This window comes from Canis aureus, chromosome 3 (genome assembly GCF_053574225.1).
Source record: "Canis aureus isolate CA01 chromosome 3, VMU_Caureus_v.1.0, whole genome shotgun sequence".
Lineage (NCBI taxonomy): Eukaryota > Metazoa > Chordata > Mammalia > Carnivora > Canidae > Canis > Canis aureus.
The window spans coordinates 76,054,481-76,080,554 of NC_135613.1; the positions used below are offsets into that span (position 1 = coordinate 76,054,481).

The 26,074-nt window shown below is 48.8% G+C and overlaps 1 protein-coding gene across 1 annotated transcript in view; it reads left to right on the forward strand.

Moving 5' to 3' along the window:
* Window positions 1-26,074, forward strand: part of GRIK4 (glutamate ionotropic receptor kainate type subunit 4) — a 382,506-nt gene that overhangs the window by 276,697 nt on the left and 79,735 nt on the right. Inside the window, 1 exon segment of the mRNA XM_077893889.1 lies at window positions 23,304-23,411. Within this exon segment, the coding sequence (XP_077750015.1) occupies window positions 23,304-23,411 (108 nt within the window).

Below are 26,074 nucleotides of genomic sequence, written 5' to 3' on the forward strand. Positions count from 1 at the left end.
CTGGAAAAAGTTGTATATGACTGCTGTTAATTCTTCTCTAAGTGTTTGGTAAAATATTTCAGGGAAATGATCTGGGCCTGGGGATTTCTTTTTTAGGAACTTTTAAATTACAGATTCAGTTTCTTAAAATAGGACTATCCAGGTTATTTGTTTCATCTTAGTTCAGATTTGCTCATCTTAGTCAACGGTCGGTGATAGGTACTTTTTATTAATCGCTATTTTTTTAAGTGAGGAAATGAATGCTCATGGAGGCTTTGAACAGTTAGTATTGGCAGCTGGTTTTGAACCTAACACCTCAGACTCTGAAGCTCAAGTTCTTAACTATTATGACCGACAAATCATACATCAAAATCACCTTGGTAAATTTGTTAAAAATGTAGATTTTTAGACTCTACCGTACAAAAGTCCAATGGAGTAGACCTCAGATAAGACCCAGGAACTGATGTGATCACCGAGCACTCAGGGTGACCCCAGTGAAACCCTAGGCTATGCTGACAAGGCCCTGCCACACCCACATCCCGTCACTCTGTCCCCACATCTGAGAGGCTCCACAGGGCCAAGTGGAGCTCCTTTTAGGAGGACTGTGATTATGCTAGGCCTTGAGGCCAGGTCACCCTTCTTGGGAAACAACAAGATAAAGAAGAGAGTCTAGGGTTAGGTAGGTAGCCAGAAACTCTGGGGAAGAATATCACCAGTTGATGAGCGTGTGCTCGGTCTTGAGTATGGGTATGTGTGTCAGGCACTGTGCTGGGTACAGAGGAAACAAAACTGCAAAAGGCACATTCCCTGGTGACATAGCAAAATAATCAGTGCACTTTGGGGTTATTAAGCTCAGATCATGCCCTCTGGCTCATAAATCCCTAAACAAATGAAGTCTTCAGCCTGTAGGGAAATTTCCAGGCTGACTTTTCCATGAGCCCCATTATGCTCATGGGACATAAAGTGCAGAATGTTCATTTGTGGTTTCAGTAAATACCAGTTAAGTGCCTACTATGTTCCAGACATTCTTCTAAGTTTTAAAACTTCCAGGTTTTAAAACATGGGCAAAGTGCTTCTCTGGGGCCTATATTGTAGCATGGGACAAAATATAGACAAATCCATAGCTAATATAGTGTCAGTAGTGGTAAATGTTACAGGGAAAATTTTTAAAAAAAAGGTAAGGAAATGAAGTATGTGGGGATAATAATGATGGGGAAGCAGTAGTTAGGAGAATATAATGCTCATGCCAAGCCTCAGACTTACTCCACAGAAGGCCTAGTCCCAGGTGCTGAAAAACCCCTCATTGGACCTCAGGCCTGCTTTTGGAGTGCTCCCCCGGAAAGAGCCCCCTTCCAGCCCCTTCCATCAAGCAACACCTGCAGTGGCAGAGTTGGCTGGTGGCCCTGACCCCACCCTCTGCTTGAATGACTGCTAATTTTGCTCAAAGTACCTCTTCCCCTTAACTCTTTCTCCAGCAGCCACCACTCAGGCTGGCTTTTCCCCGCTGCCAGGCTGCAGGATTGCCCCGGTCATTAAGAAACAGCATCGCCAGCCTCCAGCCCAGCCCAGCAGGGGACTCTGCTCTGGGGTGTCCTAAATGGCAGCTACTGATCCTTCCCCAGAAGCACACATTGTTGGTATAGGTAGGGCGTCACAAACCTACATGTGCACAGGAATGCCCAATGGTGCTTGTTGCAGCTATATTCCCAGGCCCCATAGCTATAAATTCTGAGTCAGCAAAACTGGGTGCCTTCCAGGAATCTGCATATTTTTGACTAGCACCCAGATGGACCATTACCGTGCAGGGGGGACACAAGCTATGCCTTGACAAATAGCGCATAGAATTTCCTCTTGACCTCCCCATAGTTCACCCTCATCCTTTTGAGCCCATGAGACCATCAAAGAGGATGGTGATATTGACCTTCGGCTGCTCTAAGGAACACACATTTTTCTAAGTTTTTATTTTAATACCAGTTGGTTAACATACAATAGTTTCAGGTGTAGTTTCAGGTGTACAATACAGTGATTCAACACTTCCGTACATCACCGAGTGCTCATAATGACGAGGTGCTCCTTAATCCCCGTCACCTGTTTCATTCCTCTCCCCACCCCCTCCCCTTTGGTAACCTTCAGTTTGTTAAGAATCTGTTTCTTGGTTCGCCCCTCTCTATCTCCTTTTTTCCCCCTCTGCTCGTTTGTTTTATTTCTTAAATTCCATATTAAATACGATATGCATTAAATCACATGGTAGTTGTCTTTCTCTGATGGATTTCACTCAGCATCATCTTCTGTAGGTCCATCCTGTTATTGCAAATGGCAAGCTTTCATTCTTTTTTTTTATTGCTGAGTAATATTCCAGGTGTGTGAATGTGTGTGTGTGTGTGCACGCGCGCGTCTACCACATCTTTATTCATTCATTAATGGATGGAAACTAAGGCTGCTTCCATATCTTGGCTATTGTAAATAATGCTGCTATAAACATGAGGGTGCATGTATCCCTTTAAATTAGCATTTTTGTGTTCTCTGGGTAAATACCAGTAGTGTGATAATTGGATCATAGGGTAGTTCTATTTTTAACTTTTTGAGGAAACTCCATACTGTTTTCCTGAATGGCTGCACCAGTTTGCTTTCCCACCAACAGCGCAAGAGGGTTCCTTTTTCTCCAGGGACACACATTCTTGATTGGATTTTTAGAGTGGATTGCAATAATCCTCTTTATTACCCATTTTTCTTCAACAAATCTGGTGACTGTCCTGCTACTTTGCTGTCTCACTCAGGTTCTGTGAATACCAGTGAATACTGTGCAAGTTATATCGTGAGCACAGATGTAGCCTTGCAGCTCTGGTCCCCAGGTCCCATCTCAATCACCAGCCGAATCTTTGCCTCTCGACAGGTGTCCTTCCCCTGATTATTACAGGATGAAGTGGTTTGGGGAGTGATAATTAATTGGACTTCTTTTCCAGGGTGGGAGGAAAGTCAGTATCTCTGCTCTAATATTCTTCCAATGCCATCCAAGGTGGTCTGGCAAGAGAAGGGGGAATGACCAGGAACAGGAAATGACATCTCTTGAGTACCTCTTGTGAATCAGACACCACATGGGCACTTCGTACAGATCACTTCTGATCTGGGGGATGGCCCTGGAAGGTGGATAGTCTCCCACATCACAAATAGGAAAGCTGGGAATCAAGGAGGATAAGGAACTTGACCCAAGTTCACTATTAGCAAGGACTTTGGGCAGAGCTAAAATTTATACTCAGGCTTGTCCAACTCCAGAGCCCATGCTCTTGGGCCTCCCGAGGCTCTTGGCTTCCACTCACTTTCCTGGAATCCCTAAACTCCCAAATCAAAACACTTTACCCAGGTCTGTTGCTTTGCTGCTACCTGTTCCCAGTGACCTGCTGGGCTGAGCTTTCTTTAGTAATGGTGTCTTCTCATTTGGATTTGGTTTTATTCTTTCTCTTCCTGTCTGGGCAAGTGGCTATTAAGAGCTGGTTTTGATTATTTAGAAAGCACCACACAGGGACCCAGTGGGTTGTAATTGGTAAAATGTCTGAACCAAATGCTGTATTCCCTGCTGGTGGCTGATTAAGGGATTATTACCATTATAAAAATAGTCTTTCAGAACTCGGGGTTATTTTTCACCATTAAAAAAATTACTGTTTTGATTCTGTTTGGAGAGGGTTTTCCATCTTGGAATTCTGTGAAGCTTCCCCTGGAGACTTTTATGGGGAAATGTTCTCTAGAGTGTCCTGTACATGACATTTCTGAACCTGGACCATCTCCCAATTGCTTATATATGGGCATAGAAGTCAATGGTGTTGCTTCTGGGTTCCCTAAGTTCTTCCTCCAGTTCCGCCCGTGTGAGCTCTCCCTTCTCCATCCCATCTTCTCCCTTCTTATTTCCCAGAAGATGGCCTGGATTGCATTGGAATAATATAATCTCCCTTCTTCATTTGGGATCAATCAGATCTGAAAGAGAAGGGAAAAAAAAGAAGCACAACATTAGAGGGCCCTTCATTTCCTTCATTTAACTTAGTCTAAATAGATCAGAGATTCTGAGCAGCCCCCAAGTGACTTTGTTAGGGCCGTAACAGGATGAGCACACCTTTTATCTGAAGATTGGAAATGGCTTAACTAGCTCTAATTAAGCCTTTGGGGGAGAAGGAGGCCTGAGGCATGGGGGCTTGACATCCCTAGCTAAAGATGCAGCTCTCACCTTTCCTGTTGGATCACTGTGCATCACAATAAGGGTACCTCAATTTTCTTTGTGTGATGAAGATGGTAACCCCTCAACGTTTGGCATTGTTAAACGCAAGGATTAATGAAATTAGATTTGCAAGGCACTCTCTTCTGCTGGCCTGTGTTTAGGTATAACGCCAGCTCTATTGACATAATGATGATAATAGTTCTCCTCCATGATGCCCCTTGCCGAGTAGTATACATAGATATTTAAAATTTCTCATCTTCTATCAGCCATACATAAAGGCTGCTCTCTCCATCTTGCAGGTAAAGAAACTGAGGCAGAGAGAGGCAAAGTAATATGTCCACATCCACACAGCTAGTAAGTTCCAGACTTAACTGAGTCCACATCTGGCTATCTTCAAAGCCCATGCTCTTTCTACTCTGTAGCTTGGCCCTAGAATGTATTGGGGGAGACCTCCAAGGCCTCTAGTCTAATCTTCCGTCCCAATGCAAGAGTGTTTTCCATAGTGCCCCTGAGAGAAGCAGCCACCCAGCCTCTCCTTGAGCCTATACTGGGCTGGGAAGTATACTGCTTCCCAAAGGACACATGCCATATGCCCACATCTTCCAGGGAGAGGGTCAAAACCTGCCTCCTAATTCTGCCCTCTGAAGCAGCTGGAATGGCCCACTTTGTCTTTTTTATTTTATTATTTTTTTTTTTTTACCAACTCTTCATATATTTGAAAATAGTTTGATTTCTCTTCATTCATTCACTTCTTCCTGAAATTTAGCATAACACTGTTGAGCGCCTGCTCTGTGTCATGGTCCCTTCATGAGCTCACAATCTTTGGGAAAAGGCAAAAATTGCAGTCAGCACTATCGTAGTGACCCTCTGATTGTCTTTCCTTCCGCAAACAGCAGACCATAGCTGTTCTCAACGTGATATGGCCTCCAAATCTCACACCACTGATGCTTTTTAGGTTTCTAGGTCTCTATTAAGACATGAAGCCAAAATTGAGGACCACACTCCAGATGGGGCGAAACAGTATAGAGCTAAGAGCACCATCCTCACAAACACTAAATTTCCATTCCCCGAATTAGTGTGCTTACTGGAATTAGCTTTCGAATCTTTGATTCATTCAGAACTCTGGACCTTGAGATCAATTAACCATTCCACTTGCCGCCACCCTCCCCCCTCCTAAAATGTGCAGGGTTCTTTTCACGTGAACTTTTCATATAAACCATCCCTAAGCCACCCCTCCCTTGGACCACTTATGTACTTAAGTCTGTTCCTATGGAGATGGAGAGATTTGCAGATCTGGCCAAGAGTGGGCGAGTAAAAAGCCTTGAGAACTGATGGCCATGTTTCGTTTTCCAAAGCTGATATAAACTCAGCTTTTCAAGGGGCTGGTTCTCTGGAATGACTTGAGTGTAGCTCTAACGAGGCAGGGGGATGAGCCAGATGGCTATTGTGAGTCACCCTCGCAAACCAAGAACTCAGGGGTCCCCTGTCCTCCAGAAGGTTCAGGGAATCCAGCTCCAACTTCCTGAGTTCCTGCCGGTCCCACCAGTTGCTGGGAGGACAGGCCGCCTGTCTTGAATTTCCTCTCCTGCCATCTTCTCTGAGAAGCGCACACACAAGCATGCCTGCCCCCTTTGCAGGATCATCCGGTGTTTATGATGGCAGAGTCTGCTTTGGCAGCACCCCCCGAGTAGTGCAAAGGCAGCCAGCTACATTTCTTATCATGGCTCTCTGCAGCTGGGAGCACTAGGAAACCTCTTCTGTTGCTTTGATGGCAATTTTAGCAGACCTGCTGGTGGGATCCCCTCGTGTCCCCACCTCCAGACCCTTTTACCCCACTTCAAAAGCAAACAAAGAACAACAGAAAACCCTGGAAAGACCCTGTCAGAGGAGAATCTGTGCTGCCATTGCCTGCAGGTGGCATTGGGGGAACAGTGAGGAGGGGTCCCCCTCCATAGAGAGGCCCTGCCCGGCGTCTGTGCCCTTTTGCCCAGCCCCTTCATCATGAGCCTCTGTGGCAGTGCAGGTCCCATCTGCGCTAACGAGAAGAGCCATTAAGGCTCAGACAGGTTGCCAGTGGGGGAAGCTGCTCTAAGAGTGTCATGATTGCTACTGTCTAATACATTTTCAATTTGAGGAAGGAGTTTACCATAAATATGCAGATCCTTTGAAGCTGCCTTTGCGGAGCCTGGCTCAGAGCGCTGGAGCGGGGGTTTGATTGCTGGAAATCCGCAGCCTCGAGTGCCAGCTCCCTGGCTGGGGGACAGAGCTGACGAGAGGGGGCCGTCTGGGGAGACTGCTCGGCGGGCCATTCCCCACGAGCCAGCGAGCACTTTGCCTTTGATGAGGAAATTCTGGAGCAGCAGTTCTTGGGGAGAGGATGGGGGGGGCTGCTTTGAAGGTTACTGAGAAGTCACTTATGTCTTCCTTTTAATTAAGGAGCCAGGAGAAGGGGAATTGGCATGAGGTTTGAAATAGTTGGCGTCTTCTAGAATGTCATGAATTCTTCGAGCTGGAGGAGACCCGAAGGGCTGTCGGGTCCAGCTTTCCCACCAAAGAATCAGACCCCTCGGTGGCCCTGTTTGCTCCCAGAGTGAAAGGGCAGCTCCCCAGCGAGGCCGCACATGCTGGGCCCCACTTAACCTTTGCGGGTGCCCTGCTCCCAGGCCGCTCAGCCGCTCTGCCTCTACTGACGGACGTGCTCCCTGACCGTGATCCATGAGTCCAGACCCAGCCCTCCCCCTGCCGAGAGCGGGGCCCAGCACAGGCCTGGAGGAAGGGACGTGCCATTCCAGCCCCAAGGAGCTCATCACATCCAGTAGGGACGCCAGAGCCCTGGGGACCCAGGAGTTTGTCACGAGAGCTCTCTAAAGCTACCGTTCCCCACTTCCGAGAGAGTTCATATGACAAGCCTCTCCGGTGGCAACTGGAATTTGAAAGTGTGACCTGGACAGCCCCTGCAGTCACCATGCGTGTCCCTCCATTCCCCCAGGGCGGCACCTCTGTAGTTAATTGAGTCCCTCCTCCTGGGAGGGCATCGGGCTGTCCTGGCCACCCCTGGATGGCAGACAGCTGGCTTGGGAAGGGTGTGACCTCCAGGACCCTCTCTCCTCCGGGCTCCCCGGCCCACGTACATCTGGTTCTTTGTCCCAGAGCCCTGGCTCTTCCTGCTTATCAGCTTTGATGGGAAATTCACTGACTGCAGAAGCTGATTCACACATCAGCCGGCAAACAAATTAGAGCTACTTAAGTTTTCAGACGGGGGGCTGCTTTTGGGCAGAGGAGCGGGGTTTCAAAGTGCTGCATTTTAAATATATTTCTTGTAATGTGCCCCATCACGCATCCTGCCGGAGCCTAGCCCCGGGGAAGTTTGCCAGGAGCGAGTGACTCTGCGGCGCCTCTTCAGCCAGCCCATGCCTGGGAGAGCTGGAAGAGGCTGAGCTGCTAATTTGGTCTCACGAAGCAGCCGGCGTCATCAGCTCTAGAGATGGGCACGCCACAGACCAGAGGTGTGGGCAGCGAGGGCAGGCGGAGGGCGGGGGGCCGGGGAGGGGCCCTAGCGCGCTGGTCCTCAGTGGCTCCCCTGGAACATAGGGCTGGTGGTCCTATGATATCTGCGTCACGGACTTTATAAGATTATCGTGAGAACAAAATGAAAGGCTGTTTGTAGGTGTGCGTAGAGGACTCTACTCCACGGTGCAAAGTGGAGTCCCGTCCTCGCTCCTGGAGACGTCTGTGTAATGTCCCTCTGCCTTCGTGTGCAGCGTTCCTGGAGTCTTGCTCGTAGCCTGGCTCAGGGCAGAGAGAAGGACAAAGCAGGGCTGAGCCATGTGCTCGCATCGCTCCTGCTGCAAGCCCAGAGCCCTGCAGAAACGCCGCGAAGGCCGGCCCCTGCTTGAGGGACGTAAGCTTCGCCATCCAGCCTCTCTCTGCTTCAGGATGGGCTCCCCTTGGCCCTCCCCTCCTCTCTTCCTCTTCTTCTCTCCTTCCCTCACATCTACCCTCCCTCTGCTCCTTAATGTGGCGGCATCACCTGTGCCGCCTGGCAGTGGCTCTGGGTGGGACGAAGACAAGAGCCAGAGGTGGTGGCTCCATTTCTGGGACAATCTACAGAACATCCAGGGCTTACCTAACATAGCACCGCTTGGACAAGAGCTGCGGACACCCCCAAGCTAGAAACTCCCCATCTGCCCAGACTAGAGTGAGGCCCAGCCACACACCACCTCCCTGTGGGCCTGCCTCCCCGTAGGCGCAACAATGGGCCATTCTCAGCCCTTCCCTGGGAGCTCAGCATTCTACTGAGTCCTGAAACACAGGGAGCAACCAGCGTCCTTCAAGCCCAGACACTTCATTAGAACCATTAGCTCAATTGGCATCTGCCGCTCAGAGCTCAAAGTTGTGTGTTATTAGTACAACTGCTTTCCCAAGACACTTCTCCACCTGGCGAGTTTAACAAATGAAGCCAAGCGCTCTCCATGCCCCAACTGTGGCGTGTTCATTGGCAGTAATTTCCTCGGAAGATGAAAAATCTCAAGCATGCCTGGGCTCTCTGATAGATTCTCTCCTCGGCAGCTAATTTGAAAGACCTTCTACCTTCTGGAGGCATGAGAAGGACGTGCGGCTGGGTCTTCATATTTACAGGCTCTGCTGTGCACTGGGCCGGTGCCAGTTTGTGCCAGGCCAACCTGGTCGTCCCCACCACCGCCCCTAGAGGTTTGGAAGAGGGTCTGTGAGATTACTGACCACACAGGTGAAAAGGAGGGAGTGATAGAGTTAAAGGCAATCATTCAACTCACAAAGTACTTCTGTGCAAAATGAGAAACAAAAAACACGAGAACAAAAGGCAGTCCGGGCACCCTTGCTGCCCTGCGCAGGGCAACTTCACTTCTGAAGGCCTGAGCTGGTGAGAGAGCCTATTAGGTCTCCGAGCGTGTCTTTGGAGGGCGGTATGTTTAATCAGAGCTGCCTGCAGCGCACTGAGCTCCGCTCCTGCCCTGGACAGTATTCATCTGTCACTGGAGTCCCAGAAAATAGCCGCTGTGGGTTTGTTCTCTTTGGAGCAGGGGTGCCGAGGGCCGGGCCAAACGCCACTTCAGATCCTGGAGGTCGGGGATTTGGGATGGAGGTCCGGGCACATCTTGGCAAAAGCCAAACATCTGAACACACGCAGAGGTGCAGCCGACTCCTCATTTTTTTGTGGATTCTGTTTTTGCAAATCCTCCCACCCTCTAAAATCTACCTGAGTGTCCCAGAAACGGTACTCACGGTGCTGCTTAGGAGGTGCACAGAAGAGTGAAAAATGGGAGTCAGCGGATGGGCAGGGTCCCAGCTGACCTGGAAAGGGCAGCATCTGCCTTCGTCCAGCCCTCAGACTGTAAACATGTGTCCTTTTTTGCGGTCTACATGGTGTCATGCCTTTCATACCGGTGTGTTTTTGCTTGGTGACTTTGATGTTTAAAATGACCCCGGACCTGAGCACTGATGTGCTGTGTCATGAACCTAAGTGCAAGAGAGCTGTGATGGGCCCTATGGACAAAAATACAGGTGTTCAGAAAACATCATTCAGGCATGAATTGCAGTCTATTGTTCGATATTAATGAATCGACAATATCTTTTATGTGAGGTGTCATGAAGCAGAAACACACACAAAACGAGGTTGTGTGTTGATCGGTTGACGAAAAGGGTGTGTAATAGAAGCTCCTAGAAACCTGATCCTATCCCCTAGGAGCAGCAGCTTGGTATCCTCTAATTCAGTATTTATGGCAAGTTTATTGAACATAATTACTGCAAATAATGAGAAATGACTGTAATGAGATTCAGCGAGGAGAGAAGACCAGGGACCAGTGTGCTTAGGAGTTGCTCACCTTGTCCTGCCATGGCCTGTTCTCTCTGCATTCACTACCCTGTACTCCGACTCTCTTCTTTTCTTATAATGTCCGTGGGCCTCATCTACTCCTTGATGCCCTGGCCTTCCTCCTGGTTCCCCTGATACAGAAGTGGAATCTAGATCCTAAATCTGAGGGCCGTAAGGAATAATAAAGGTCCCGTAGAGCAGTGCTCTCATCAGATGTTTGGAGTCTTGCAAATGTATTCGCAAGAAGTAGAGTCTGTGCCTGAAGGCCTCCTGGGTCGAGGAACCCACTACCCATAGGAAGTAGAAAGCTCTCATTGTGAGAAAGGTTTGCTGTCTATTGGGCAAAATTCTTTCTTTTGTCTTTATTTCTGTTTCTTGGGTCTATCGTTCTGGTGGCTGCCTTTCCTTCTCCCTTATATAGTATGATTTCAGTCTCTTTACCTTCCTGGTCAGTCCCCTTGGAATACGCTTGTCACCTTTGTGCTTCATTTAAAGAGCAGCGCTTGAGGAGGGGAGGAGCAAGATGGCGGAGGAGTAGGGTCCCCAAATCACCTGTCTCCACCAAACTACCTAGAAAACCTTCAAATTATCCTGAAAATCTATGAATTCGGCCTGAGATTTAAAGAGAGACCAGCTGGAATGCTACAGTGAGAACAGTTCGAGCTTCTATCAAGGTAGGAAGACGGGGAAAAAGAAGTAAAGAAACAAAGGCCTCCAAGGGGGAGGGGCCCGCGAGGAGCCGGGCTGAGGCCGGGGCGAGTGTCCCCAGGACAGGAGAGCCCCGTCCCGGAGACGCAGGAGCTGCACCGACCTTCCCCGGCGGAAAGGGGCTCGCGGGGAGTTGGAGCAGGACCCAGGAGGGCGGGGATGCCCTCGGGCTCCCGGGGACACTAACAGCAACTGCGCGCCCAGGAGAGTGCGCCGAGCTCCCTAAGGGCTGCAGCGCGCACGGCGGGACCCGGCGGGACCCGGAGCAGCTGAAGGGGCTCGGGGGCGGCTCCGCGGAGGGGGCTGCGCGGCCCCGGGAGCAGCTCGGAGGGGCTCGGGCAGAGGAAGAGGCTCCGTGCGGAGGGGGCTGCGCGGTCCCAGGAGCAGCTCGGAGGGGCTCGGGCGGCAGCTCCGCGGAGGGGGTTGCGCGGCCCGGGAGCGCGAATCCACCAGCGCAGGCTCCGGAGCACAGGGCGCCGGGACACAGCCCAGGATCCCGCCTCCCCCGGGACAGGCAGAGGCCGGGAGGGCCCAGGACAGCGAGGACGCTCCTGCCCCAGCTGAGCACATCAGCGGCCCCGCCCCGGAGCCTCCAGGCCCTGCAGACGGAGTTCCTGCCGGAGCTGAATCCGGTTTCCAGAGCTGCCCCGCCACTGGGGCTGTTCCTCCTGCGGCCTCACGGGGTAAACAACCCCCACCGAGCCCTGCACCAGGCAGGGGCACAGCAGCTCCCCCAACTGCTAACACCTGAAAATCAGCACAACAGGCCCCTCCCCCAGAAGACCAGCTAGACAGACAACTTCCAGGAGAAGCCAAGGGACTTAAAGTACACAGAATCAGAAGATACTCCCCGGTGGTTCTTTTTTTGTTTGTTTGTTTTTGTTTTTGTTTTTGTTTTTGTTTTGTTTTGCTTTTTGATTTGTTTCCTTCCCCCACCCCCTTTTTTTTTCTCCTTTCTTTTTCTTCTTTTTTTTTTTTTTTCGTTTTTTTTTTTCTTTTTCTTCCCTTTTTTTTTCTCTTTCTCTTTTCTTTCCTTCTTTCTCTCCTCTCTTTTTCTCTTTTTCCCAATACAACTTGCTTTTGGCCACTCTGCACTGAGCAAAATGACTAGAAGGAAAACCTCACCTCAAAAGAAAGAATCAGAAACAGTCCTCTCTCCCACAGAGTTACAAAATCTGGATTACAATTCAATGTCAGAAAGCCAATTCAGAAGCACTATTATACAGCTACTGGTGGCTCTAGAAAAAAGTATAAAGGACTCAAGAGACTTCATGACTGCAGAATTTAGAGCTAATCAGGCAGAAATTAAAAATCAATTGAATGAGATGCAATCCAAACTAGAAGTCCTAACGACGAGGGTTAACGAGGTGGAAGAACGAGTGAGTGACCTAGAAGACAAGTTGATAGCAAAGAGGGAAACTGAGGAAAAAAGAGACAAACAATTAAAAGACCATGAAGATAGATTAAGGGAAATAAACGACAGCCTGAGGAAGAAAAACCTACGTTTAATTGGGGTTCCCGAGGGCGCCGAAAGGGACAGAGGGCCAGAATATGTATTTGAACAAATTCTAGCTGAAAACTTTCCTAATCTGGGAAGGGAAACAGGCATTCAGATCCAGGAAATAGAGAGATCCCCCCCTAAAATCAATAAAAACCGTTCAACACCTCGACATTTAATTGTGAAGCTTGCAAATTCCAAAGATAAGGAGAAGATCCTTAAAGCAGCAAGAGACAAGAAATCCCTGACTTTTATGGGGAGGAGTATTAGGGTAACAGCAGACCTCTCCACAGAGACCTGGCAGGCCAGGAAGGGCTGGCAGGATATATTCAGGGTCCTAAATGAGAAGAACATGCAACCAAGAATACTTTATCCAGCAAGGCTCTCATTCAAAATGGAAGGAGAGATAAAGAGCTTCCAAGACAGGCAGCAACTAAAAGAATATGTGACCTCCAAACCAGCTCTGCAAGAAATTTTAAGGGGGCCTCTTAAAATTCCCCTTTAAGAAGAAGTTCAGTGGAACAGTCCACAAAAACAAAGACTGAATAGATATCATGATGACACTAAACTCATATCTCTCAATAGTAACTCTGAATGTGAACGGGCTTAATGACCCCATCAAAAGGCGCAGGGTTTCAGACTGGATAAAAAAGCAGGACCCATCTATTTGCTGTCTACAAGAGACTCATTTTAGACAGAAGGACACCTACAGCCTGAAAATAAAAGGTTGGAGAACCATTTACCATTCGAATGGTCCTCAAAAGAAAGCAGGGGTAGCCATCCTTATATCAGATAAACTAAAATTTACCCCAAAGACTGTAGTGAGAGATGAAGAGGGACACTATATCATACTTAAAGGATCTATTCAACAAGAGGACTTAACAATCCTCAATATATATGCTCCGAATGTGGGAGCTGCCAAATATATAAATCAATTATTAACCAAAGTGAAGAAATACTTAGATAATAATACACTTATACTTGGTGACTTCAATCTAGCTCTTTCTATACTCGATAGGTCTTCTAAGCAAAACATCTCCCAAGAAACGAGAGCTTTAAATGATACACTGGACCAGATGGATTTCACAGATATCTACAGAACTTTACATCCAAACTCAACTGAATACACATTCTTCTCAAGCGCACATGGAACTTTCTCCAGAATAGACCACATATTGGGTCACAAATCGGGTCTGAACCGATACCAAAAGATTGGGATTGTCCCCTGCATATTCTCGGACCATAATGCCTTGAAATTAGAACTAAATCACAACAAGAAGTTTGGAAGGACCTCAAACACATGGAGGTTAAGGACCATCCTGCTAAAAGATAAAAGGGTCAACCAGGAAATTAAGGAAGAATTAAAAAGATTCATGGAAACTAATGAGAATGAAGATACAACTGTTCAAAATCTTTGGGATGCAGCAAAAGCAGTCCTAAGGGAGAAATACATCGCAATACAAGCATCCATTCAAAAACTGGAAAGAACTCAAATACAAAAGCTAACCTTACACATAAAGGAGCTAGAGAAAAAACAGCAAATAGATCCTACACCCAAGAGAAGAAGGGAGTTAATAAAGAGCAGCGCTTGAAACAACATGCGGCATCTCAGGTGTGGTCTGAGTAGAAGAGTAGTACCCTCTTCCTTCACATCAAACCAGCCATCCGTTGGCCACTGGTGTCCACCATGGACACTGCCAGTTTATTTTCATGTTAACGAAACACAGTGTCTCAGCTCCAAGACCAGGCTCTACTGGGGGAATGCCAGGCCTCTACCATAGAGAGCTATTTCATGGCAGGACGGAGAGGGCCCTTCCTCACACCCCCTTCTTGGTGGCTACCTTCATGGTGCTTTATTTTCCTGCCTGTGTAGCTGAGCTTCCAGGGCTTCTGTGTTGTCCTGCTTGGGCCTGTCTCTCCCTCACTTTTGCCCCCAAGGCACTTGGAAAAATGATATCACATTATAAACACACCCAGCATTTTTAGGAATTCAGTTTAGAGCTGGTGAGGACTAGACGACACCCTTCTTCTATAGGTGAGATAACTGAAGACTAAAACAGAAGTGACTTGCCCAAAGGAATTTCATAAGGTAAATTAGGCAGATATTTATCGAGCACCCGTTATATATTATAGGCCAGGCAGTGTCCTGGGACCTGGGGCTACATAGCGGAATTTACTAATTCAATCACCAACTGTTTAAGCACTGATTCTGTGCTAGGCCTTAGGGATATGATAGGGCGCAAGACAGAGCCTCATCATTCATGAGTGTACTGTCTAGTGGGGAAGACGGGTTTGAAACAAATAATAACTGAAAGAATTATATGAGTACAAGTGTGATGTATGCCGCAAAGGAGAAGTCTAGGGCCCTCTGCGTGAGTCATTGTGATGGGGACTTAACTGAGTCAGAGGGGGTGGGCATCCCCCACGTGGTGGGGGAGTGTGTCCCACCCAAGCAAGGGCCTCCCAGAGCTGGTGGTCTGGTGTGCAACTCTGAGACCAGAGTTGGTGGATGGTCAAGCCAGATTGGGAAGCTGGAATTCCTGAAGCTTTCTTTACTTTTTCCACTTTTCCCCACTGTTCTCTTCTTCAAACTTTATTTAAATATCCTCTTCTGGTGCAGTCAGTTAAGCATCTAACTCTTGGTTTCGGCTCAGGTCGTCATCTCGAGGCTCTGGGATTGAGCCCCACATTGTGCTCCATGCTCAGTGTGGAGTCTGCTTGAGATTCTCTCTTCCTCACTCCTTCTGACCCTCCTGCTCATGCTTTCTCTAAAATCAATACATAAGTCTTTAAAATAAATAAGCAAATAAGTAAATAAATAAATATTTCCTAAGTACAGAAGTCACAATCAAAGACGGGGAAAAGCAGAGGCTGACTTCAGGGATGTGGACTCTCAGACAAGAACCTGGTGACAAATACCAATGGATGAAGAATTACAATCTGCATGTGTACTAGGCATTTACACATCCATAGCCCAGGAGAATTAATATCTTGGGGGTGGTATACCTGCCTGGATTTGAATTGCACTCACTGTGGAACTTTGTGCTAGAAGCTTACCCTTCTTGAGTCTCAGTTTTCAAGTCTGTCAAATGGGGATGAAAGTGGTACCTCCCTAGTAGGGGAGGTAGGAAGATTAACTAAGATGATGAGCATAAAGCATTTAGTCCAGTGTCATGCAGTAAATGTTCAAAAGTGTTAGCTTGTATAATTTTCTTATAGTTAGTCCTCAAGTTCTACGTGATGAGGACTAGGAACTTATTGAGGCCAAAAAATGTATTTATTGAGCATCAACTGTGTTCCAGGAGCTCTGTGAGGGGCTGATTATAGTGAACAGACAAGGTGTCCACATCTCTTGCACCAGCAGACACTTTGATACTTTTGAAGCATGACTTGCACATGGTTGCAATTCCAGACACACACTGACACCTGCCTCTACATAATTGAAACCAAAACTTCTGAAACAGTGTTCACCTGGCCATGTGCAGTCCACTGACCTAGTCTGGATTTAGGTTTCAGTTTTAGTGTATAGGTATTCACCTACTAAATTGATTTCAGAACCCACTAATGGGGAGCAGCCACAATTGAACCAAAACATTGCCTTAGACCAACTGGGTTGTGGCTTAATAAGCCCAGGCAGAGACGTTCCTTTGATAGGAGGTCTTCCCAGTTTTTCCAGGACTTGTTTCTGATCTCTTATTTTTGCCATTGTTGTTGTTTGATCCTGAATTTTCACAGCATTCTGCATGTAAGCATATATTTTGTTAGAAGAATATGTTGGCAAAGAGAAAGATCTTCAGCAATGCTCTGTGTTCCCCGGATCACCCCCTCAGGCACTCAACTGAGTCCTTACTCGTGACCAGTCTCCCATGTAAAATAAACTTTTATGATTGGAGATATTAGGTTTAAATTCAATAAATGTTTATCTCCTTCATGCCAGGGGTGTTTACTGTAGGAGCTTACGTTCCATACCTTTTAACTGACCTTCAGTCAAGTACAGCCCTGTACTGTAGAGTCTGAAACTATAACTCAATTTCCATTAATTCTGAAGGTCCCTAGTCATAAGTGCCTCACACCTGTCTTTTTTTTTTTTTTCTGCCAGTAGGTCAAACTCAGTTCTGTGCACGCAAGAAGATGCTAATATATTATCATATGCATCCTTCTTAGTGAGAATTTCAACTTCAAACCCTGACCCCTGAGGTCAAAAATAATGAATCACTGGTTATGGTGTGTTCAACTTTGGATGGTCCCAGAGAACAAGGATCTGGAACTTAAAAAAAAAGAGCTTGCATTTGGATAGGTCTTTAAACTTTTGTCACATCTGTGATTGCCTCAGATCATCCCAGTCAGTAGAGAAGGGAAGGAAGACCACCCTTATATTATAGTAGCAAAATTGACCTCCCAAGGCACACGGCAAGGGCACGATGGAACTTGACATCAGATCTCCTGACTTTTGGTCAACTGCATTTCCACCAGACAGACAATATGGGACTATTGTCTTCCCTTCCCATGGCTCCTTTGGGCTCATCAGAAGCCATCATAACATGATCTCAGTTGATTATTATCAACAGCATGCTGTGCTATGGGTAAGTGGGTTCATTTATTTCCATTTTATAGATGAGAAAGATTTAGGGCAGTTAAGCGACTTGCCCAAATCACACAGCAGAAGAGGAAAGACATTGTATCTTCTGGTGAACCCCCCAACCCCGCATCCCCTTGTGTCAGGCCTCTAAGCAACCTCCTTGCACCTTGGCTTGGATCGCTTTTGTGGGGTCTTTTAGGAGACTCTCTTCACATTTGTATTCTCCAAAGAACAAGTTTATAGTAATCATAGAGGTATGTGGGAAGGCCCAAGCCCTAAGATCAAGATAGCCTACACCTGCTCCAACAGTATAATAGCAAGTAGAACATTGATTCAAACCCAAGTTTAACCTAGAAAATATCACAGCAAATTGCCCGAGATCTCTGAGTCTCAATTTCTTTTATTCTTTCATTAATTTGTTCAATCATTCAATAATAACTTGTATAAAGTGCCTATATTAAGCATTATTACCATTGTCTGAAGTGTCTACATCTCTCAGGTGGGAAAAATAACAGGGTTGTTATGCAGAATCAGGGAAATTTATGTAAGCAAACCAATGGCTGAGTGCCCAGCTTGCAAAGGTGATCAATAAATGTTTGCAAACTCTGGCTCTGGAGCAGAAGGGCTTGCCTGGCCTTGGAGTGATGTCAGCTTCTCTAGAAGCTAGATCCCGGCCACGCCGAGTACAAAGAACAATCATCTAAATGTACATAAAATATTAAATGTTACAGAGTGCACACCCACAGATACAGGCAAGGATGTGAGGAAATCCCTCAGGGCTTTAAAAATAAATCTCTTTTTACCTACTTGGGAGAAAACAAATGGGCAGAATGACAGCCCTGAGTGACTCCACGCAGGACTAAGAGGGGCAGGACTAAGAGGGCGATGAGGGAGGGGCACGAGTGGCTGCTCCGGGCAGGACAGATGTGCTCAGGGGACAGCAGAGGGCTCTTCCTTGGTGGCATAGCGAGAAAGACAAGCGGCAAGCAACAGTCTTGTTGCTGAGTGTGTAATTATAGCCTGAGACAAACGTGCTGAAAGGGTTTGCGGAGAAGTTTGACTTTGGGAGAAAAAGGGAAAGCCTCCTAGAAGCAGTGACTTTTGAAATGTAGCCTGAAAGCATTAGCTGGGATGACCTAGACGAGGGTTTAGAAAGCTTCTGTAAAGATCCAGATGGTAAATAGTCAGACTTTGCAGCTCTATCCTTGTAGATGAATATAGTCCTGGATAGTCCGTAAGTGAACAGGTGTGGCTGTGTTCTAATACAACTTTCTTTCCTGAAATAGACCACCTATGAAGAGCTGAAAGAAGGCTGGGGAGGAGTGTGGGTATGCAGCAAGGAAAGTTCCAGAGGGGGAATGACATGCACGCAGACCCTGGCAAGAAGGGACTTGTTGCGCTTGAGTGTGGAGACGTGACTGGCGCACAGATAAAGCTGGAGAATATAGTGAGATGGGCCTGCAGCATGTGTAGAGGCCCACCCTACGGGGCCTGGTAGGCCATGTAAAGGATCTCTGTCCTTAAACCCAAATGGGAAGAAGGGAAGGGTTTTAAGCAGGGTCTGGGTGATCATATTTGAGATTTTGTAGAGATGACTGCCGGCTGCTGGGTGGCGAGCGGAACAGAGGGCTGGAGTGTAACCTGGCCCAGGGGAGGCTCGGTGGAAACGAGGACTTGAGTAGAGGTGAGGGAAGGGGAGACTTGGGGAAGCTCAATGACCACAGTGGCCACAGTGCCGGATGCTAACGTGGGACTCCAGACTCCACGTGACACGCCGCCAGCTCTTACAGGAAGCGGCAGGGGAGCCCTGGGGTCCTGGCCCTGAACAAGCGCTCCCTGTGGCCTCTTGCTGAGGGCGTGACCAGCTTGCTTACACTGACCCACGATCACACACAGACTAAATGCAGGTCTCAGAACACACCTTCACTTGGACAGCAGTGGCCTTTCCAAAGGACTCTGGGTCGTCTGTATCGATGCCACAGAATCCATTCACCAGAGCCCCCACATGCCATCTGGCCTTATCTGTGCTCTCCTTACAGCCATTCTTTCGAGCTCGGTCACTTGGTTGCTCGCCCAGGGGTTAAACACAGATATCCTGACTGTGGTACCGAGTGACGGTTCACAAGGAGAAGAGACACTCTGAGAAGTAGATGCATTAACTTATCAAAGCGCAGAAGTGAAGGCAAGTGGGCATCCACATTTCAGTAAGCCAGAGCAGCATTATATCACAGCACAGTGTAATAACTGCCTTCATAACGGTGACACCGTATTAAGGTCAAGACTCTCACTCTGTTTAAGAGGACAGTGGAAAGTGTAAATCTCTTTGGAAGAATTTTTTGGGAACAATGCTTTCAAATAAATAATTAACTCTCCAGATTTTTAGTGCTTAAGGAGCAAGATTATTATTAATTCATATGGTCACACATTAACATAAATCCTGTGTCCTTTAGGAATGTTGGATGAATGATACTTTCTGCGCAAACACATCCCGTATCATTTATGTACAGAGATGTTCATATCTGACTAAGCACTCTGATCACGAGACGTTTCTCCTAGGGGCATCAGGATCGGTTGTGAGAAGAGGTACACATTCATTTTAAATATTATGATCTCAGTGAAGGGGCACGTTGACCTTGTCTTGAATCCTGTTTTTTCCACTTACCAGCTCTGACTTGGGTTGATTATGAGCGTATGTGGACTTCACTTTGTATGCATACCCTTCGAGCGTCCGGCACAGAGATTGTGCGGGCAGGTGGGTGCTGATGGCCTGCTGGAGCCAGCTTGCCCCAGCCAGTGAGGGCCACTATACACATCCTCCCCGACTCTGTTCAGTGGCATCACATCAGTAGCCTGCAATCAACCTGGGCGGGTATGTTTACACCATGGACATTGGCAAACACTATAAATCAGAGCCTTTTTTCCTGCAAAGCCAGTTTTTAAACATTTCCTGGCTCATCATCTAATCAACTTACCCAGGGTCACACAGCTCCATCAGCAGAGAAGCCACACTAAACTCGGCTCCTCCCACTCTGGGGCCACAGCATTCATGGTGCAGATGGCACAAAGGTCAAGGGCCAGTAGAGGCTGGAATCCAACTTGCCCAGCTGTGCACCTGCATGGCCACATCAGCCAGGGGGAAGGTGCCTTTTTCTTACCTGCATTAAGGTGCGGTAGAGGCTCTAACAAGTGTCGTCCAAGTCCACGGACATGATGCAAAGGCAGAGCAAGTGGGAGAAACAGAAAGTACAGAGAGAGGGCCATGGAAAGACATCATTTGCACATAATCAGGCGGGCACATGTGGGCATGTGGAAAGAGGCTGACAAAACAGCTGTTCCTGCAGGAGGTTCGGGGGGCAGGTGTCAGCGGGGTGGAGCAAGGGAATCTGGCTGGAGGCAGAGCCACAGATTGTCAGCGATGAGAGCTGCGTCTCCTGCCCACCCCTGGCATGTGTGTGGCATGGAAGGTGCCCAGTGGGTGGGGCAATTAGCCTGTATCCCAGGGCTCCTGGCTCTGTCTCTCGCTTTCCCTCCCACCGCCTTTCTGCAATTAGATTGCGCTGGGTGATAGCTGCCAAGCCGCTTTGTTGCATCTGATGAGTTTATTAATTTCTTGGGGGCTAATGGGAGGGTGGGTGGGAGATTCATTTCCTGACTAGAGCTGAGGGGCTGATTAGTCTTTTTGCTGTGTCCCCAGAGGTGGAGGGTGGGGGTGGGGCGCCTGGCTCAGGCCGTCAGTTCTGGCTCTGGGTAAATCATTTCTCTCCCTGGCTTTCGTGGGAGCCTATCTGATGGCTTGAGTTAAGATCAGGGGGGCTGGGGCTGGGGCAGGTGGTTAGTGAAGATTAGGCCCCCTGAGAACAGCAGAGGTGGGAAAGTAGGTAGGGGTGGGGAGAGCTGAGGTCTTATTGGCCCTTTCGGTGTTGAGTTCACATTTTAGGTGACAGGTAGGACTCTAAAGAAGTTCAGTCCTTGTCTCAGACGTGCAGATGCTGACGTCCAGCCTAATTGTTCTTGATGTCCTTCTGTCCAAATCTGGCCCTTCCCATCCTAAGAGGCCACTGGGAGCTAACTCTAGCCATTTTGAAGACAGGGAAAGGAGCCTTCAAGAGAACAGTCATTTCATTTGACTCTGTGGAATCTCAAAACCCAGGAGAGAGCTGCTCTGTCCTGGGTTTTTGCTGGATGGCTGAAGCTCCTCTGCTTCACCAGGCCTGCTTTCATGGAACACATGTTGGCATCCCCACCCAAGAGACAGCAGCAGAGACAGGAAAGTCTCGCTTTGAGGAGTCACACAGCTCTGGGCTCAAGCCCGGGCACCACTACTAGAGAGGTGACCTTAGGCAAGCTGCTAAATCTGTCTGAGCCTTGGTTTCCTCATAAACCAGAATGCTGGCACTCTCTGCAAAGTTGGGGGGAGAGTTCAAAGAGTTGATAGAACACATCGAGCACAGCAGGTGTCCAGCCACTACCGTTCCCCTTTCATTTTGGAAACCTAGCAGCTCCTCCCTCGTCCTCCCCACCCATCTCCCCTGCAGAGAGGGGCAGAGGGGGAGCTCCAGCTGGTCCCTTTGAGAGGCAGGAGGTGCTCCAGAGAGCCAGAGGAGGCTCACTTGCCTTCTGCCCACACTCCATCAGCAGCAGCAATCTGCTGATATGAAATGCTGGCTCCCCTTGCTTCCAAGTACCAGCCCCCAAGCAAGATGCTGGGGTGTGAGCAGAAACCGGCCAGCCCCACGCAGGCTAGTGGGGAAGACAGGCAAACGAAAATGTGCGGTAGGACGTTGGAAGAGCCAGACAGGATGGCCATGAAAGCTTGCTTGGAAAGATACATCTGGGACTAAATCTCAGGCCTCTCAGCCGATGGGTGAGGTGACCCTAGGACAAGGTGGAGGGACTCTTATCTCAGCATCAGTTTAATCTGTCAAATGGGGCCTCCCATGTGGATCTGCTCAAAACTCTGGTTGTAAACTAGAAACGAATGTGCGTAGATCCAGGACCCTTCTGCCCTTGCAGAAGTAGAAAAGGCTGCCCACCCCTCTCCCAAGTGGCATCCTCCTAGAGGCAGTGGAGGGGAGTTTTGGGTCATCTCCCCTTGGGGTGATGAAAGCCTCACCTGTGAGGCCATCAGACCTAGCTTGGCATCAAGACCATGATGTCAGAGAGATGGTTACTGCTCCTCAAGACCCCCAACCCTCTGGCCCTACGGTGTGGGGGTCGGGCCCAAGGGTGAGATATGTCTTCATTGTTGTTTGATTTTCCACAGGAGGAACCCAGAGCCCAGCTCTGGTGAGTACAGAGCCACGTGGCATCCACGGAACTTGTGAGGGTTTTCCAGGGAAGCTGCCGCTGGGTGCACACAGGTGAATGTGTGCATTTCATTGGGTTTCCAGCCAGCTGTCAGCCATATCTCCTGGTTGCCCACCCCCAACACTCAGCAACACAAATGATTTGCCAGGGGTTCCAGCTAGTAGAAATATATTGGTATGACACACACACACGTATTTATGAAAAGGGTTCCTTTGAGAACACAAACCATCTAAAAACCCAATAATGTTGAGGAGAGGTGTAGGCGACTTTCTAGAATGGAGAACTGAGTCAGTTGTGCATTTGTTCCCCCCTTGAAGTGAAGGCAGTGGGGAAGAGGAAGGAAAATAGTGGCAGGTTAAATACATTGTCGCAATGACCCAGTGACGTTTCTGTTATTATTCTCCTCTTAGGGATGAGGAGACACGCTCAGAGAGGGTCAGGAACTTTTCGGAGGTTACGCCTTTGAGATCAGTGCTCCTGGGCCTGGCTGAATAATCTAGCGTCAGACTGATGCATCCAGGATCTTGATTGGCTCGAGAAGAAGGCAGGGCAAACATTACCAACCCCACTGATAGATGGGGAAACTGAGACTCAGAAATATTTAAGTAACGTGCCTAGGTTCTCACGGCTAGCAAGCGAATCAACCGGGACGAGAACCCGGGTCTTCCCTCTTCCGGTTCCTTCACTCATTGGACCACTCAGCACCATTCACCGAAGGGCCAAGTTCTGATTCTTATTTAGGGAACTGGAATTACTGAAAGCAGGCTGAAGCAAAAGGGTTTGGGGTCTCCTTCTTGCCGCAAGGTGATGTGATTCCACATGTTCCATTCCCTTCTGTGTGAGCGAACGTCCCCAAACTGCATTCCGTTCCTGATTTGTTTCTCTACTTTCCTCTTCTCCTGGGTCTTTGCCCCCATCTTTCCTTCCTTTCTCAGAGGCCCCCTCCCACCTTCCCTGACCCCCTCAACCCTGTGGAACAGTAACCCTACCCTCATCCAGGGAAACTCCATATCTCTGCCTCCTTCTTTGGCTTCCAAGTGACCTGGCTGGAGGCAGGGGACTGGCCTCTCAGCTCCTTCCGACCCTGCAGGACTGCACATGACCTCAGCACCCTCTCCCCAGCCGCCTGTGTTCCCCCATTTCTTCCCAGCCCCTCTCTCATTTGTCTCCTCAGATCGGCCAGTGGCACGTGGCGGACGGCCTCAGCATGGACAGCCGCCTCTACGCCTCCAACATCTCCGACAGCCTCTTCAACACCACCCTGGTTGTCACCACCATCCTGGTAAGCGGGGTGGTCCCGGGCCTCCCAGCTGCAGCTCCCCGGGGTGCTTTCTCCAGCTCCAGGCATTCCCAGGCTTCCCGGGGAACACGAGATGGGAGCTCTGATGGCAGCATCGAGGCCAATTTATGACAGTGTAATTAAACGCAAGTTGCTGTTTCATATGGAAATGATATTTGATGAGTTCCAGAGCAGCTGGGAAAGAGGGATGGTGCGGAGAGACACCACAGTTTGTGGATGCCTCTTCCAGGGGCACCCTGACAGCCCGGGTGGCTGTGCATGGCCCAGGGAAGGGGGCCTTCTGACATAGGTGGGAGTAGCCTCCCGGGGAGGCTCGGTCCTGTCCATCAGGGTGGCCCCTTTGCTTTCACGACAACCTACCTTCCTTGGTGTCTACTGTGCATAAAACGCGCCCCTGCAAGTAGATAACCAAATTGCAGTGGGTTTTTATGGCCTGTTTCTTCATTTCCAGATGGCCAAAAGAAAGTTCTCAATCTATAGAGCCAGGGACCATCTGCCTTTTTTTTTATTTGATTCCATTCTCTTCGACAATTACCAAGCCCTTCTCCCCACGGGTCAGGCACTGTGCTCATTCCTGGAGACACATGGATGAGCAAGACTTGGTCTCTAACCTCAAAGAGGTTATAATTTAGTAGACGGCCTGGGTCAAGTGCATTTATGGCCAAGGTCATTGTCTTCTTCCCCTGTGAAGACCTCATGTTTTAAAAGACTTGTCAATTAAACCAACTACATATATTAAATGATAATTAGTTTCTTCCTCGCCCCTCACTCTCCCCTTTTAACAAATCAAAAGCATATTTCCCTGCCTGGCACCGTGTCTTATCAGCAGGAGATAACCAGTGTTGCCTCGCTGATATAATTCCAGCCCAAAGCAGAGACTGGATGTACCAGTTAGTCTGCTCAGCCTTATCATTGCTAAATGCGCGAGGTCTGCAAATGTGTCTGTTTCTTTAGGCTTTTTGAGATAATGAAAGAGCTCAGGGACCTCCATCACTACCTTCAGGAGCTCCTAGGGCACAGGAAGACTAGCTTAGAATTCTTGATCTACTGTGGGCAGTGAAATAAAAGCCAGGAAAGAGGCTCATGCCTCACACTTTGCAGGCTGAAGGAGGGAGAGGTCCCATCCCACCAGAAGGGCCCAGAAAAGAAGGGATGGGCTCCAAGAGCCAGGGAGAGATAGGGAGGGAGAAGTGAACGAAGGGCAGCATCGTTGGGTGTTTAGGAAGTGCTGAAAAAGGCAGGTTCTCCAGGAAATAAGCCTTGGTAGAGAGAGAAGAGGATGAGGCCAGACAAGTAGACCGGGTCCCTAGCACTTAAAGACTTGAATGCCCCTCTGTTGAGTTTTCCCTTCATGCAGTAGGAAACGGAGTCAGCGAATATTTTCATCCATTTATTCAATGAATATTTGGGGGGCGCTGCTGTATGCTGGGCACTTTTGTAGGTGCCCAGGAATAGACAGTGCTGGAGTGGGGAGTCAGGGTGCTGAGAGCGCCGGCGTCCATGGGGACCCCACTGAGCCAGGGAAATCTGGAGCAGAGACCTGAAGGGAGGAGGAGGGAGCCAAGTGGCCGTCTGGGAGGGAATATTCTGGGCAGAGGGAAGGATGGAAGAGACAGTTCTAGCTCCCAGAATTTTGATCATTCCCCCTCTCAGCTGCAGCGTTAGCTTGTCTGAACCAACGTGGAAATGCCAGAAAGATCGGACGGTGGTGGGGTCACCACTGCCCCTCCCTGAGGTGTCGTAGAGCGAGGCCGAGCTGGGCAGTGGTGAGCAGCGGTCCTGGCTGAGGAGGTCAGCACACAGCATGACAGCTGGGACCTCCCTCTTGTGGCCCTTTCTACCTCGGAAGTATTTCTTGAGTCTGTCCCCAAAGTCTGTACCCTACCTGAAGCCCATTTACTTCTTTCACCTGAGTGTGACCTGACCTCCTTAGAGGCTCTCTTCTCAATGGCTCAGTCTACGCCCCTACTCCCTACCCATTTGTCAGGTCTTCCTAAGGAGGTCGACCACCCAGGGCCCACCGCCCCCGAACTGCCCCTCATAATCAGGCCTGGCGTGCTGTACCTGCTTCCGCTCCGTGTGACTTGGGGTCTGGCAGTACGGGATGGCCCAGCATTTCCTCACCATATCATGCCATTCCCTGCCTCTGTACGTGCTGTTCCCTCAGCCCAGGATGCCCTTCCTCCCACTTCCCGTTTCCAACTGGAAATGTCTGTGCACCCTTCAAAGCTCTGTTCAGATGTCACTTCTTCCAGGAAGTCTTCCCTGACAGGACTCCTGCCTTCTCCCCATCTCTAGCACTTCGCACACACCTGTCGTGGCCTTTCTCCTGTTAGAGGTGGTTGTGTCCACTCTACCTCCCCTTCTAGAATGAGGGCTCCTCAAAGGTTGGGGTTCCTGACACAAAGTAGGAACTCAGTGATTGGAATTTGAATATAAAGTTGTTTCTCCCTACAGGGTAGGGGGATGTCCCTTAAAAGCCAACAAAAGTTTGAGAGGGACAGGGGGACATTGTTGGGTTGTACGCGGTGCTCAGAGCTTTGGCACAGACTCACGGGACACTGAGATCACAGGGCTGTTTCTAGACTGGGAAAGGCAACCTGACTCTGTGTGTGCGTGTGTATGTTGAACACACATATGAAGGG